At 42.6% G+C, this 15,822-nt stretch overlaps 1 protein-coding gene across 2 annotated transcripts in view; it reads right to left on the reverse strand.

The window, feature by feature from the left end:
* The window catches only part of CTNNA3 (catenin alpha 3), a 1,035,346-nt gene that overhangs the window by 974,790 nt on the left and 44,734 nt on the right, over positions 1-15,822 (reverse strand). For both annotated transcript variants that reach the window (XM_060241118.1, XM_060241119.1), the window contains exon 5: positions 14,320-14,439. In XM_060241118.1, coding sequence (XP_060097101.1) covers positions 14,320-14,439 — 120 coding nt within the window. The remainder of the gene's footprint in view (positions 1-14,319; positions 14,440-15,822) is intronic.

Here is a 15,822-nt window from a genome sequence, read left to right on the forward strand (position 1 = left end):
AGTGAAGCAGGTCCACTATTTACAGAGCCTAGTTGGAAATAGCTTCTGTATGCTGGAACTCTCTCTCTGGTTTTATGCATTAAAAGCCATATATCAATGCCAGTTAAATACATTTCCATTCATCCAAGCTTTTGGATGATTCTTTTCAGCTGTTTCTATCAGAGAATGGTTATTCCTTTTTCTCCTTATTATAATTAATATTATTGTTATTGTTTAATGGGGGTTCTAAATCACCTTGGGAGATCTGCACCAATAGAAATAGGAAATAAAAGTTTAAATAAAGCTACACATTATTTTAGGTACATTTGCTCTTTGATTATGAGCCATTTTGGCAGGAATGACTGTTTTATTTCTGAACAGTGTTTAGTACAATTTTATGTGCTTAATAAATGAAGAGTGATAACTATTAAAATTAATAGAACATATGTGTTTTCCACCAACAAAAATATACTTGACCAGAGAAGAATATAGAAGTGAACCTCATGAGGAGACCATGATCAAAGATATCAAAAGCCACAAAGAGGTCCAGGAGAGTTAACAGGGCCACACACACCCTGTCCATTTCCTGGTACAGGTCTATACATAAGGGGAACCAAATACTTGAAACCAGATTGGAATGGATCAGAACAATCCAGTTCATTCAGGAATCCCTGCCCTGTCACTCATCATTCAACCTTGCTCAATGATGATACGTTTGAGACTGGATAGTAGTTATTCAGTTCTCCTGAGTCCAAAGCAGGTTTCTTCAGGAATGGATGCATCACTGGCTTCTTAAAGGCCAGGGCAACCACCCCTCTCCCTGGAAGGCTTTTACTGCCTCCCAGACCAAAGCCTGGTGGTAGGTCTCAAACTTCCAAGAACCCTGTCCATATACTTAGACTGAACAAGTGGAAAGGTGACCCACACAACTGAATGAATCAGTATGCTGAGACCATCCAATCCTGTCACTGCTAATGTAGAGTCCAAGTTGGAATGGATGTGAAACATTTTATCAGCAGTAGGGATGGGCACAAACAGGAAAATGCAGTTCATTTCAGTTTGTGGTTTATGATGCACCCAATTCATGAGTCATGAACTGTCACAAACTTTTGAGAGCTTAAATAAAATGGTTCCATTCATGACACAATAGAATGCCCCCAGTATGATAGAGACACCAAACTCACAGGAGATCTCTGGGTGAAACTGAAGGGGGAGCATTGTTGCAAGACCAGCAGAACCAGAGGCATTTCAACAGGACTGATGTCTAGCATAGAACCACACTCCAAACAGTGGGGGTTACAATCCCAGCAGAACCAGGGCAATGTACTAGTGCCCAGCAGAACCTAGTGCCAATGTGGCAATGCAAACTCAACCACAATCCCACTGGGGGGCAGCATTTTAAAAGCCCAGCAGAGCCAGAACAATGTACAGAGTGCCAAGCAGTATGAGTGCAATCACAGAATGCCCAGCAGAACCCAGTAGCAATGTAGCAATGCCAGCTCAGCAAGACTGATATCAAGCACAGAATCACAATCCAAGCAAGGGTGTGTGTTGGAAGCCGAGCAGAACTCTGGGCAATGTACTAGTGCCCAGCAGAACCCTGTGGAAAATGTGAGCTCAACTAGGCAGGCATTTTTGCAAGCCCAACAGAACCAGTACAATGTACAAAGTGCCCAATGTATAGACAGCCCAGCAGAACCCAGTGCCAGTGGCATTGCAAGCTTAAAAGGACTGATCTCAAAGCACAGAATCATAAATCCAAGCAAGGGGGGTGAGATTTTCCAAGCTCTGTGCAAGAAAATGGGAAATGAACACAAGGGAACCCTGGCAAAGGAGAGGGAACCCTCTTGAAACTGATATGACTAATTTGAAACTGAAAACAGCGTTTCCAAGGCTGGAGAATTACACACACACATTACTTTGAAGATTAGTAAACATTTTGCTTGAGCAGACACACAGAGAAAAATTTCACACTGGACCTTTAATCCTGGTTTAGCCCTGTCCCCAAACTGGCATTCTGCACTAGAATCAGAGAAACCAACTCTGTGACTCTATGATTCTATGATTTTAGGGTAGAATGTCAATGTAGGGACAGGGCTAAACCAGGATTAAAGGTCTAGTGTGAAATTGGTTACAGTCTGTCTGGAAATGTATCCATTCATGAACTGGCACAAACCTCCACAAACTGCTTGAATGTTCATGGAAAGTTCATGCTGGTTGACCCGCCACAAACTCCAGTTCATGAACCACAAACTTTAGTATCTGGCTGGTTTTAGCCCATCCCCAATCAGTAGTGTTTAGCAAAATGATCACAGTGAGCTGCAGTTACAAAGAAGAAACTCAGGATGCACAGCTACAAATTCAAAATACATAGGACTCACCTGTTTGTCTGATGTAAAGAACAGAAGGGCATTGCTGACATTTGATGGTATATGTAACATTGGAAGATGAACAAGTGAATGAACCTGAGAAAGTATGACTGGTTTTGTTAGGTCTGTGTTGTCAGAGAGAATATAGGAATAGGGATGGACACAAACCAAGAAAATGCAGTTTGATTTCTATTTTATGGCTGAACCATGAACCAAACCCAAACCAAGCTGAGAGCCCTGATGATAAAATGTATCAAATTGTATGGTTCATGCCCTGCAAATACCACTGAAAGGAACCACAGTCCCTTTAAAAAGGCTTTGCAGAAAACCCCTCCCTGCCACTCAGCTGTTTGGACTGCCTTTTGCAGTCCCTTTAAAGTTTAAAGGGATCGAAGAAGACAGCCTGAAAAACAGCTGCAGGTCAGGGTAGAAGCTGATCCCCACCACTCAGTTCTTTTGCACTATCTTCTGCAGTCCCTTTAAACTGTAAAAGGACTTCAGAAGACAGGCAGCCAAAAAACAGAGATCTCCAAGGAAGGTATTTCCTTCTCATCTTCCTGCCGGCCATGGTGAGTCTTGGCTGGAAGAAGGGGAGATCTTCCACTAAGGAAGAGCTTCCTCCCCTTTTTTCTGCTGGCAGGGGGGAGCCACCACCAATAGAAAGGAAGCAAGAGAAGATCTCAGATGATCTTCCCTCAATATGTTCTGCTGGTGGTGGGGAGATATCACATCTTCCCTCTGACTCTTTTGCTGATGGGGGAGATCCACCACCAGCAGAAAGAAGGGATATCCCCCCCCCTTCCTTTCTGCTGGTGGGAAGGGGGATCGCCTGGGAAAGGACTTCTCTTCCCTCTTTCTGCTTGCTATGGCTTGCTGTGGCTGGGGAAAGAGAGGCAGGGATCCCCCTGGAAGGGGCTTCCTTTCCCTCTTTCTCCTGGCCACAGGTCACCAAGGCCAGGAGGAACAGGGGGATCACCCAGAATAGGACCTCCTTTCCCCCTTTCTCCTGGCCACAGCTTCCCATGGCCAGGAGAAAGGAGGGGAAAAGACTTCCTTTCTCCCTTTCTCCCAGCCATGTCTCACTATGACCAGGAGAAAGGGGGTGGGATCACCTAAGAAGGGGCATCATTTAACCCTTTGGTTTTGCTCCCTCCCCTTTGAAGCAGCAGGGAGCAGGACCAAAGGATTAAATGGTTGCCAGGCATTTAAACCTAATAGATCTACTGCTCAGCTTTTAGGTATAAATGGCTGCCATCTGTTTAACTGTTTGGTTTTGCTCTCCACCACTTTGAAGGGAGGGAAGCAAAATCAAAAGAAGCAACAATGGGAAGGCTTCTGGAATTCTGACCCACTGGCAGACCTCCTGATGGTGCCTGGGTTTTGGTCATGGTATGACACAGAGTGTTGGACTGGATGGAACACTGGCCTGATCCGCAATGGCTTTGCTTATGTTCTAACTCCCAGAGCACCTCTGTCAATGAGACAGAAGGACTCTGTAACATGTGGTAAGCCCTAAGGAAACAGGTCTTAACAGAGCTCTCCATTTGAACAGACCAACTTGTCCCACTCTTGGATATTGGATTTATATCCCACCCTATACTCTGAATCTCAGAGTCTCAGAGCGGTCACAATCTTCTTTACCTTTCCCCCCCACAAATACACACAACAGACATCCTGTGAGGTAGGTGGGGCTAAGAGAGCTCTTACAGCAGTTGCCCTTAACTCTTTGGTTTTGGCTGCTCTCCATGGTCCTGTAGGCTCTGTTTCTGGATCTAAATTTTTGACCTTTTGCCATGTATCTTACTTCCCAAACGCCTGCCATCTGCCCACAGTACAGTATAAACACCACCCCCTGTCCAATGCTATATATCTGCTTGCTTCTAGTCAGTCCTATTGGGGTTTTATCCAGGGCCCTACAAGTCTCACCTCACTGCTAAAGAGTAAGGCCATCTTTCATCAGTTTCTCATCCAGGGCTTTCATCCAGGTTGAATTGTGGGTATCCCGATTTGAAGAGTAAGGCCAACATTATTCTCTTGTCATAAAATACTGCTTCTGGTTTAAGAATTTTAGCCATTTACCATGATTACAATGATATAGACATAAATTTCAACATATGTGTTAGTTGACTTTTAAACAAAAATTCATAATGTCAATACTTTATCAAATATTATTCCAAGCATATCTGCAGCTAAGTTCAGACATTATGTGACACCATGGTTTATTCAAATTTCCATGGGTCACTCCACAAACTATGATTAGGTGGTGGTCCATCAACTAGTGTGTGAAGTGGTTTATTTACCACAGTTATGGTTGTATGTGATTTGTGAAAGCAGGCATCCTGGCTTGTTCCCTAGCACTGCCCTCTCCAGCTACAGAATGAAGGTGACAAAACCGCCCTTTGTCAAGGCAAGCCAGGATCATCTGCGAGCTCTAACCATATAATGAACCACAGTTATAGTTGTAGCCCTTAGAACACTTTCCTGAGTATGAGCCCATCTGAATAAAAAGGAACATTCTTTTGAGTAGACTGGTTTAGGATTGCTCCCTTTGTATAACATTCAAACAGAACCATTCTCTCTCCTGTAAATGCGTTCTTTATGAAAGATGATAAGAACAAGCACATTTTGCTCTCAGTTACAAGTAGCTAATAAAAAAGGACTGCTCATGTATAACTGAGCAGAAGTTATGTAGAAGCAGAGTGAAACCACCTTCAATGGCATCTTAAAACTGTGCAAAACACAATATTCCATTAGTATTATACTATTTATCTTCAAAAGTTTTGTCTCAAAGTGCCTCCTGAGGCATAAACCTTCGGAGCTATCTTTAACTCATTTTTTTTCTTCCACATCCAAGCTGTTGCCCAGCCTGCTGTGTCTTTCTCGTCTTCAGCTACAATAGTTGTCCCTTTACCTACTGAACAAGATGCAAACATGGATTTTTTTTTCCTCCTTCAGCATACGGTTGTTTGAACATTCAAAAAGCAACTTCATGATCAGAGTCATTCTGAAACCTTCCCTATTGGCTATGTGGATATTTCTGCCTCAGTCCAAACTGCTGGGAATATTTTATCTGCAGAAGTGGAAAGATTTTTGCAAGGAAGAATTTTCCAAATGATTGGTTTACATCGTAGAATATGTGTGCCTTGTTGCCCATTCAAAATACCAAATTCAAAGACTGAACATCATTTAGAGCAATCAAATGAATAGTCCTGCTTCATCTATCGCAGTGCAAACTCCAGTAGCATCCGATGTAATAGAAATAGGGCAGAGCCTATCATTCCTGTTGTGCTGAGTTGCCTATATGCAAGCACCATGTTGGGATGGGGAGAAGACTATGCTTGCTGATACCCTAAGAGACTCTACTGCATCTCAAATTGGATCAAGCCCAAATTGTGCAATGGATATACCTTCTGAATACCTGCTTTTGGACACCAGAACATGCTCTGAGTAGTTCAGTTGGACTGACAAATTCTTCAGTTGTTGTTTATCTTTTTTTAAAAAAAATCTGCACATAGAAGTGGTCATGACACGTTCTCACACAGATCTAAAATAGCACTTTTTAAATAATTCATGATCAATTAAAATCTTTCAGTACAGACAAATTTAAAAAGCTCTTTTATCACATATTATTTGCCTGGGGGTATACAATCAAAATCAAACAAGCACCTTAACATCTACATCAGAGTAGAGTGCTATTTTTACATGTTTTAAAGTTCTGTTGTCAGCTACTATGCCACCTTATCAGAGATCTTTAAGCAGGAACAAAACTTCCTTTGAATTTAAGCCAGTAATGCCATAGGCATGCCAAAGGCATTACCAACATTAAGAACACTGGCAGCAGCAATAAATTTCTTGTCTGACAAGGAAGTGCACACTGAAGCCAATCGTCATATTATTCCATATATTACTGCTCTTAAAAAGAAAAAGAAAAAAACCAGGTCCCTCAATTGTCTAATTAGTCAAAACAGTTTTAGGATGGCATTGTCCTACCTTTTATGGGAAGAGTTGGTTAGATCCTAATCCTTTGATTTCAAACAGGGTAAAATGAATGTCCTTAGTTCTTGTAGTATCTGAGTGACACCTCAAAAAGCCATCACCTAAGCACAAGGCTCTTTTTGAGCAGGAACACATGGGAATGCAGTTCTGGCTGGCTTGGTGTCAGGAGGTGTGGCTTAATATGCAAATGAGGTCCTGCTGAGCTTTTTCTACAAAAAGCCATACGTGAAACAATGGTGATGTCAGGGGGTGTGGCCTAATATGCGAATGAGTTCCTGCTGGGCTTTTTCTACAAAGAAAGCCCTGTCTAAGCATAAACTGATTTCTTGGGCCCAAGGCCTGGTGGCATACAACTGCAAGTCAACCTCCTTCACAAAATCCCGGTTTCAGTGTTATAGTTCTGAGTGCACAAGAGAGCTTGCACACACAACATCCATATGTGTTTCTTTGTCCAAGGGAGATCAATATATTGCATGACTCCTAAAAGAGCTCTGGACTTGACCTAGAGCAACACTCTAGCCCCTACACCAGATGAAAAGTGGAACAGGTATAAACATCAAAATGACACTAAAATTACAGAACAGAAATCTTTGAAACAAATAACAGGAGCTAAATCTTAAGCATTTTTCATTTATAAGCTGTTTTCCAGTTGTTTGCACTCCCAATAACTGAGCCCAAAAATGATTTCCCCAAGTCTGTTTACTAAAGAGCTAGAGAGACACAAAGAGAGAGAGATTTTCTGGGTCTCAGTCCAACACTTTAGAGGACCACAGTGTCCAACTTTCTGGTGGGGACTTCATGTGAAGTTTGTACTGGTGTCTTAAGCTGGCACTTCTTGTAAAATTTTTGACCCACAATGGCATTACAAATATCAAAAGTATATAATAATTCCATTATAGCTTATTACAAAGTCCCTCAGAAATTCTGTTTTTCTCCAAAGATACCAGTGTCAATTGACTTCTTTAAAATAACTAGGTCTGCAACTGAGTTAAGTATTTTTGTTGCACCCGGTTTTTGCCCCTTATGACCTAAACCAATGTAAAAGAATCAGTTATTTCAGGAGTGCTAAAAGAGGTTTCTATAAAATTGTTGAAAACTACAACAGAGCCGCACCTCTGGATAAAGCCCTTCAGAAATCTGAAGCTTTTTTTCTGCTTTAACTAGGTTTTGACCACATTTCCAGGAACAAAACATTTCTTCTGTTGGCCAACCGAGCTGAACAGTGATGGTGCCCAGAAAGCTGCCTGCACAGATCAAACTTCATCTGACTTTGGGAAAAAGTGAAACCATCTCTAAAAGAATGGTAGGATGGGCAGCTGTATGGCTTCTCATACACTGGAAGCAGATTCAGAGAATTTACTGCTGCCACCCAAACGCACAGTGACTCTTCCACCTGGCTGGTGATGCTTCTTGAAATGTTCAAGGGGGAGCTGCATGGAGGGGAGAGAGGGAGCTTGCACCAGCTGTAGATACAAAGCCTGCCTGTGCTTATTCCTCGTCAAACTTTTACAGGAAGCATCACCACCCAGAAACAGAACTGACTGTGCATTTGGTGTGCTGTCATTTGCCAAATAATATTCAAAAGAACATGCTTTATCTTAATCATTGGAAATAAGAAAAGACTTTGAGTACTTCCATGTAGCACAGAATTGCTAAATACTGACTGCTTGATTAAACATTGTGTTGCTGTGACCCTCCGCCCCTCAAGCAGTGACTTGTGCTTATTAAGTGGCAATTCATCAAATAACAGCCAACTACTCATTCTGGGAAGTGAAGCAAGATGCTTAAAATATGTTTATATCTGAACAGATACACAGATGAAACACCCATCTTTCCCAAAAATAATCCATTCCATTTCTAGAAACTGTTTAAGCCACTTCTATCAGTTAGTTAAATAATTTGTCACTGGTTGACTTATCTACCTTTTGATCATTCAAACTGAGATGAGTGTGTGTTATCAATATAGCATTACACTCTTCTAAGTCCATCAATGTCAGTGGGTTCAGAAGGGTGTAAATACGCCTAGGATGTCACTGTAGGTGACAAATTTTTGAACAAATTTTTGAATTTTTGAACAAATTTTTAATTTATAATTTACAACTTAATATACCACATCTATAGCTCATTTGTTAGAGTTGCCAAAACTGGGTTGGAAAATTCCTGGAGATTTGTGGTAAAGCCTGAAGACAGGGTTTGGAGAGGGAAGAGATCTCAGAAGGATATAATGCCACAGACTCCACCCTCCAAACAGACATTTTCTTCAGGGCAACTAGTTGTCTAGAGACCAGTTGTAATTCTGGGAGGCTTCCAGGTGTTACCTGGAGGTTGGTAACCCTACGCGACATAAAGAAAAGTTCCTTTTCATTCAACATTATAGTAAAAGACTACAACCAAAGTATTTCCAAACAAAAAACAAGTGATTTTCCTGTGATCCTCAACCTTAACCATTTAAAGCAAGTCTCCCCAGATAAACCTCTTTATGCTTGCTAAGTCTAACACAATACTTGATGCTAAACTATAAACTATAAAATATAAGGCTTGGAAATAAATTTAGATATCTTTGAAAATACTGTCACCTACTGGCAGGTTTTTAAAAAATAGGATACAATGAATGCTACATACACTGTATCAGCTCATACAGCTTCCAATGAAATGCAATTGTGGGCACTAGTTATTCTAAACAATTCAACACAGGAAAGGGGTGATGAAATAATTCTATTTGATGAAATGTTAACAGATTACAAACTTGTGTACAAGCATTTTAAACTCACATAAGGAGAACATTAGACCAAACTAGACCTCAGCTGGCAGATCCACTAATTTAAATATGTGCCTGCCCCAGCAACATATAAAGCATGGGTTATGTGGTCAGATTTTTAGAACAAAAGAAGTGCTAAAAGAAAGGACATGAATGCTCCCAGTATTCCCAACTTTCCTCCCTTTTCTCACAAATAGCTCTACTGACATCATGTCTTGTATGGTCATTAGGCAATACTCAATACGCACAGATCTTATCCTTACTTATTTATCAAAATAATAGCTTTTATACTGACCCATCCCAATGGCCAATCAAGCTGCAGGTTATTCTGACCAAGGAACAGTCAGCAATTATGGCCCCTGGAACTTTTCCTGGTGGGCCAAAGTCCCCCTTGCCCAAGACTGACCAAACCAGTGGTGAGAAGGGCAGCACCTGGGCCAGCCAAGCTGTATGTAACACAAGGAAGATGGTGCCTGGCTTGGCTCACTCTCACACAACAAGGAGAAGGAGGCACATGGCCAAGCTCTACCAACATAGGCCTGGCTAGGCTGGCAAGCTGGCACTTTTCTCCCTCCTGGGAGGGTGGCAGGGCAGACCTGGGTGGGGCCATTTTCCAGGGCTGATTTTTTTTCTCCTCTCATTCCTGCCCTGCATGAGCGGAATACAATATTGCAGTAATTTATTTGGGAGTTCTCATACAACACCATGCTCTTACTGAGCAGTGCCCCCTTTTAAGCCAGAGGAAACCAAAAAGCCCTTTGCTTGACTTTAGAGGGGGAATGGCGATGAGGGAGGGGCTGTGGCTCAGTGGTAGAGCATCTGCTTGGTAAGCAGAAGGTCCCAGGTTCGATCCCCAGCATCTCCAACTAAAAGGGTCCAGGCAAATAGGTGTGAAAAACCTCAGCTTGAGACCCTCGAGAGCCGCTGCCAGTCTGAGTAGACAATACTGACTTTGATGGAGGGTCTGATTCAGTATAAGGCAGCTTCATATGTTCATATATATATATATATATATTCAATGGCACAGCAGCTGCAGGCAGAACCTCTCTGTGAAAGCCCTGCCCACAGCCAATTCTTTTTTTCTTTTTTTGGGGGGGAGGGGGGACCTTAGCACCACCTTCAAAATGGCAGTCCTAAGCTGTGGCATTCCTCTCTCCCCTTTTACAGGGCTAATTTTTCATTAGCAACAGTGCCACAGCTTTGTTGTGAGCTGCAGCTGAGCTGCTGGGAGGAGTTGGGGTTGCTGGGCCACAGGGGATGCAGTTGGTATTTCAGTAACAATGAAGGGTAAGGTGGGGAGATACCAACAGAGAAAGGAGTGGAGATGGAGCATGTGAATATCATCCCCAAGTGCTACCATCCTGCTTGCTGCTGCTCACACAGTGGGGAAAGATTTCCCCACCCCTATTTGCAACCAGCCTGCATTTAATTAGAATAGCATTTGAGTAAGCAGAGTGCACTGAAGTCAATGGGCTTATAAAGAGCATAACTTTGCTTAGAGTGGCACAGCAGCTAATGCAAAATGAAATTAAAAGCTTATATTTTCTGTTTCCATTGCAATAACAAAAATAAATAGGAAAAGTAACAGCCTTTGGCATTAATGCTTCTTACTCTGACACCCTGCTGTCTTGTCTAGCTAATTCAGGAGTTCCCAACCTTTTTGAGTTTGCAGTAGGGCTGCCAGCTCTAGGTTGGTAAACACCTGGAGGTTTTTTCTGGGAGGTGAAGCCTGGGGAAAGTGCAGTTTTGGGAGGGGAGGGACTTCAGCAGAGTATAAATCTATAGAATCCACCTCCAAAGCAGCCATTTTCTCCAGGGGGACTAATCTTTGTCAGCCAGAGATCAAGACTGATTTCACACTAGGCTTCTTCTGGGTAGAGAGCCCTTTTACTTCTCTCCATTTTCACATAAGCTATTGTGGAGCTGCAAGCTGGCATGCCCCTTTCCCAAAGCAAGCAAAATCCTCTTACAAGTGGTTTCTGCTTGCCACAGGAAAGTGGGGCACCAACTCACAGCTCCGTGGCAGCTTGTGCAAAAACAGAGAGAAGGACTGGGGGGCAAAAGGGTTCTCCACCTGGAACAAGTCCTAGTGCAGAATCGGTCTAACTGTAACAGCAGGATATCTCCAGGTCCCACCTGTAGGTCGGCAACTCTAACCTGCAAGCACCTTCGGAATTCTGACACAGAGAGGGCACAACTAAGAACATAAGAGAAGCCATGTTGGATCAGGCCAATGGCCCATCCATTTCAACACTTTGTGTCACACAGTGGCCAAAAAACCCAAGTGCCATCAGGAGGTCCACCCTCCCACCAGAGCTAGATTAACAATTAGGCCAAGTAGGCACCTGCCTATGGGCCCCCATGGCTTTAGGGGCCCTGGGCTGGTTTTTCCCCCCCAGTTTCCCCCCTGCTTGCAGTCCTCGGAGCCTGCATGCACAACCAGCAACTGAGCCACTCTTTGCCTGATTTGCCTAGTGAGGCTGCTGCTAGCGTGATTGCCAAGTTTGCCTCTGTCTGCCTCTCCCCCGCAGGTTTGTCAAAGGGGCTTTTGAGAAGGTATCCCCAGGCTGCAGTGGGGGCCACAGGTGGTGGGGTGGGCATTCCAACTCTGAGATAATTTGCAAGGCAGCCCCCGAGATTTTGACAGCCTTGGGGCCTCCACAGGGTTTAATCTGGCACTGCCTCTCACTGTGCCCCCCCAAACACCAAGATACAGAGCATCACTGCCCCAGACAGAGGGTTCCAACAATACTGTGGCTAATAGCCACTGATGGACCTCTGCTCCATATGTTTATCCAATCCCCTCTTGAAGCTGGCTATGCTTGTAACCTCCTGTGGCAGTGAATTCCACGTGTTAATCACCCTTTGGGTGAAGAAGTACTTCCTTTTATCCATTCTAACCTAATTGCTCAGCAATTTCATTAAATGTCCATGAGTTCTCGTATTGTGAGAAAGGGAGAAAAGTACTTCTTTCTCTACCTTCTCTATCCCATGAATAATCTTGTAAACCTCTATCATGTCACCCCTCAGTCAACGTTTCTCCAATAGTTGCCACAAGAGGCAGAGACAGCTGCAAAGTGTCAGGGAAGGAAATCATACATAACTCTAACAGTAACAGATACTGTTTCAAACAGATACTTTTTTACAGTATGCCTTTTTAAATGAACATATTGTTTAAAAATATTTTTGCACATATACAAAGCTTACCTTCAGTCATGCATTGATGATCCTTACATTGCATAGGCAGCAGATGCTGAAGCACATCTTAAAAAATTTGACCAGCCCAACAGATCTTCAATAGCCTCACCTGACCCTGACCACTTTCTAAAAAGATTTGGCAGGCATCAGGAAAGGTGTCAGCAGGCACCACATTGAGGCCCACAGAGCTAATTCAACCTGAGTTTGGCAGCAGAAGGAGGTATGCCAAATCAGGAGTGAATGAAACTGACAGGGAACATTTCCAATCAGCAGAATAAAACAGATCTTGCAATATAATACTTCCCCCCCCCCCCCTGACAGGTCTTTCTGCCTACAGTGTTTCCAGAAGTTATCAGTGGCTTAAGGAAATCCCTCGGTTCTTTATAAACAGTATCTCATCCTGCCAGCATTTCTTTGCATAAGCTAGTTCTGGTCTCTTTGAGACCGAATGTCCTCAGGTTCTCAATGATGCTTTGCAGACTGCACAGGACTGGATTTTACCATTTTGTTCCATCAGTATTCAGGTATTCCTCTAGCACAAAACCCTATCTGCTGATCAGAGGACTTTTTGTGTTAATGGAAGGGTCCTTGCATCAGATGAGCACGTGAGAGCCAATAGATCAAAGTGGTAGGACCCAAAGGGAAATTACTGTGTGACTGAAGTGCAAAAGAAAGTGAGATTAATTTGCTGTTGTTGCTAGAACATAAGAGTACTACTCTGTTTACCTATCCTGCAAAGATTTTCCCTATCTATAGTGCTAATTCTAGTTTATGTTTGTCAGTTAACTCTGTAGTTGGTCTGTAAGTGGCTTACAGTGCAAATCAATGCAGAGTAATTCCACAGAAATCTGTGGGCTTAGACAGGAGTAACTGCATAAAATTGCTTTGGTGATGTCACTGCCTTGAGATCAACAACAATCAGAAAAAGGCACACAGATTCCCCTCCTCCCATTAGTCCTCTCAACCCACAGAAAGAACATTCCTGGAGACACAAAACTCACACAGACTAAAAACCATGTGAGTCAGGGAACTGCAATAAGCAGAAGGAATGGGGCAAAACTGCTGTCTTTTCCACAATTGCAGCTCTGCAGATTAACCAACTAAATAATCCTCAATTCACCAGCTGATTGTACATTCTACAAATGGAGTTACAGCAAGCATCCTCTCTACCTGTTGGGCAATGCCTTTCTTTGGGCTCCAGATGCCACCCTACATCCACTCTGCAACACTGTCTGCCTTCTGGAGGTGTCAATCTTAATTGCCTATAAAACCAGGACCCTTTTCCCTAAATGCCTCAGCTTTTGAACTAAGGATTCCTTGGATAAATAGAGTCACCAAACATGTTACACAAACTGAACAATCAATTCAAACTTCTGTTTCCCTGCAAAAATACAAACTACTGTTTCTTTACTCAAACGGACCTGGTACCTCCGTTCAGCAGAATAGGTGGTGCCTTTTCCAAGTTCTGACAGTCCTTAAACCATGGAGGAAAAAAATTCTCAAGGGATCGCCTCCTCACAATCAGCTCCCATTGATACCTATGAGACCCTCCCAAAATGGGAACCCTCATAGTAGTTAACCCCTAAAGATCCTTTGGCTAAACATCCAGCTTAATATTAAATGGGGGGGGGCTGTGTCTGCCAGGAATCCCTCTGGACACTTTAAAAAGGGATTCTCAACTCTGTCACTGAAGCTTGCTTAGTGCCCTTGGGCCATTACATGCTTATCAGGAAAACCCACCTCACAGAGCTGTTGTGAGGATAAAATGGAAGGGACGAGGGGCAGGGGAATGTAAATTGCTTGGGGTCCCCTTTGGGCAGGAAGGTGGAGTATAAATGAAGTAAATAAACAAACAAGCAAGGTATTTGCACAAAGGTATTTCCACTGCCATTTACTCATTTCTTCTTAGTTGCCAACCTTAAGCATGCTTGCTTATGATTGACCCTAACTGAATTCAGTGAGCTTGACTTTGGACTAAACATGCATCATTACTATTACCATTTCTTTCAATATTCTTACCTGCTGCCGTTTATATGCCAAATGGTCCAACTTTTCCAGTTCTTTCTGAAGATTTTTATACATTCTCTGCAGTTCAGATTTACTAGATACATTCTGAAGAGAAAGAAACGTTCTTCGCACCTGTGACCATGTAGAAAAATATATATATTAATCTCTCATGTATATTGATTTTACATGAGCCATAAATGTGTACTTACAGTGCAGCCCTAGACCAAATTAACAGCCTCCTAAATCCACTGAAGTCCATGGGCTTAGAAGGAGGATAACGCTGCTTAGGATCACACAGAGAATTAATATTTGTAATTCAGATGTCAAGTCAAATTACACAAGAATGCTTTGTTGACACTGAGGTAAACTCTGGCATGCAGCTTGGGGAGTACTCAATGGATAATCCCATGAATCCTTCCTTGTCTCAGAGAACCGCCAATAAAGATTATTGCACAGAGGGCCAATTTGTCTCGATGTTTTCACTGGCGCATCCCCACTTGAATCACCCTGCGATCCATTCAGCTAATGCAAAACATTCTACCAGAACTGCCTTTCAGAAAAGGATGAAGGATGGTTTTGAGGTTAATCATTGCTTTACTAACGCTTTCCTTTCATTTTCAGCAACATCTGTTGGACCTGCCATGTTCAATCAAGTTATTCCAAAGTATCTCCATGTGTCACAATATCTGCTGGCAAAAACATGAGGCTTTACCTCTCAGATGCTTCAAATGCATCAAACAATTAAGGGCTGTGGAGGACATAGTTACTATGGTAACAAACACAACCCAGGGAGGAAGGAGTTAGACCATTTATGCTAATAGGCAAACAAATATAGAACATGGGGAAGGACGATTGTGAGTTTTTCTAAACTGGCCCTATCTTTTTCTTTCTTTTTGTGTGAGATCCATGGGAGGAGAGATTGATAAAAAGAAGAGGAACAAGTCAAAAGGGGAGGGGTATCCCTTTACTCTTCCCCCACCCCAATGCTTCTTAACTGTCATCCAAGTAAGAAGATCCACAAACAAAGAAAGCGTCTCTGCATATATCAGTTACTGGATCAGGAACTACCAGTATAACAAGTATAGGGTCAGTTTTGCATAGTGGTAGCCTGTTGGACTAGAATATGGGAAATCCATGTTCAAACACTCAGCCATGAAAACTTGCTGGGTGACCTTGATTCAGTAGGTGGATTCACACTACACTAAATAATGTGTTTTGCAACTAGATTTTTACTGTGTAAGAATAGCAAAAATCCATTTGCAAAACACATTATTTAGTGTAGTGTGAATGTATGCAGTATCAAAGATTTCAGGTTTTCACGACTGGTACAAACCCTAATGTATGCAGTAACTTTCAACCTAACCTACTTCACAGAGTTGATGTTCTAAGGATAAAATGGAAGAGGGGAGAATGGTGTTGTAAACTGCTTTAGTTCCCCATGACAGGCAGGACATTAAATATCTAAATAATGAACGAAGAAGGTGTGCACCCAAATCTAGATACCATTCATTCACA

The sequence above is a fragment of the Heteronotia binoei genome, chromosome 6 (genome assembly GCF_032191835.1).
Source record: "Heteronotia binoei isolate CCM8104 ecotype False Entrance Well chromosome 6, APGP_CSIRO_Hbin_v1, whole genome shotgun sequence".
NCBI lineage: Eukaryota > Metazoa > Chordata > Lepidosauria > Squamata > Gekkonidae > Heteronotia > Heteronotia binoei.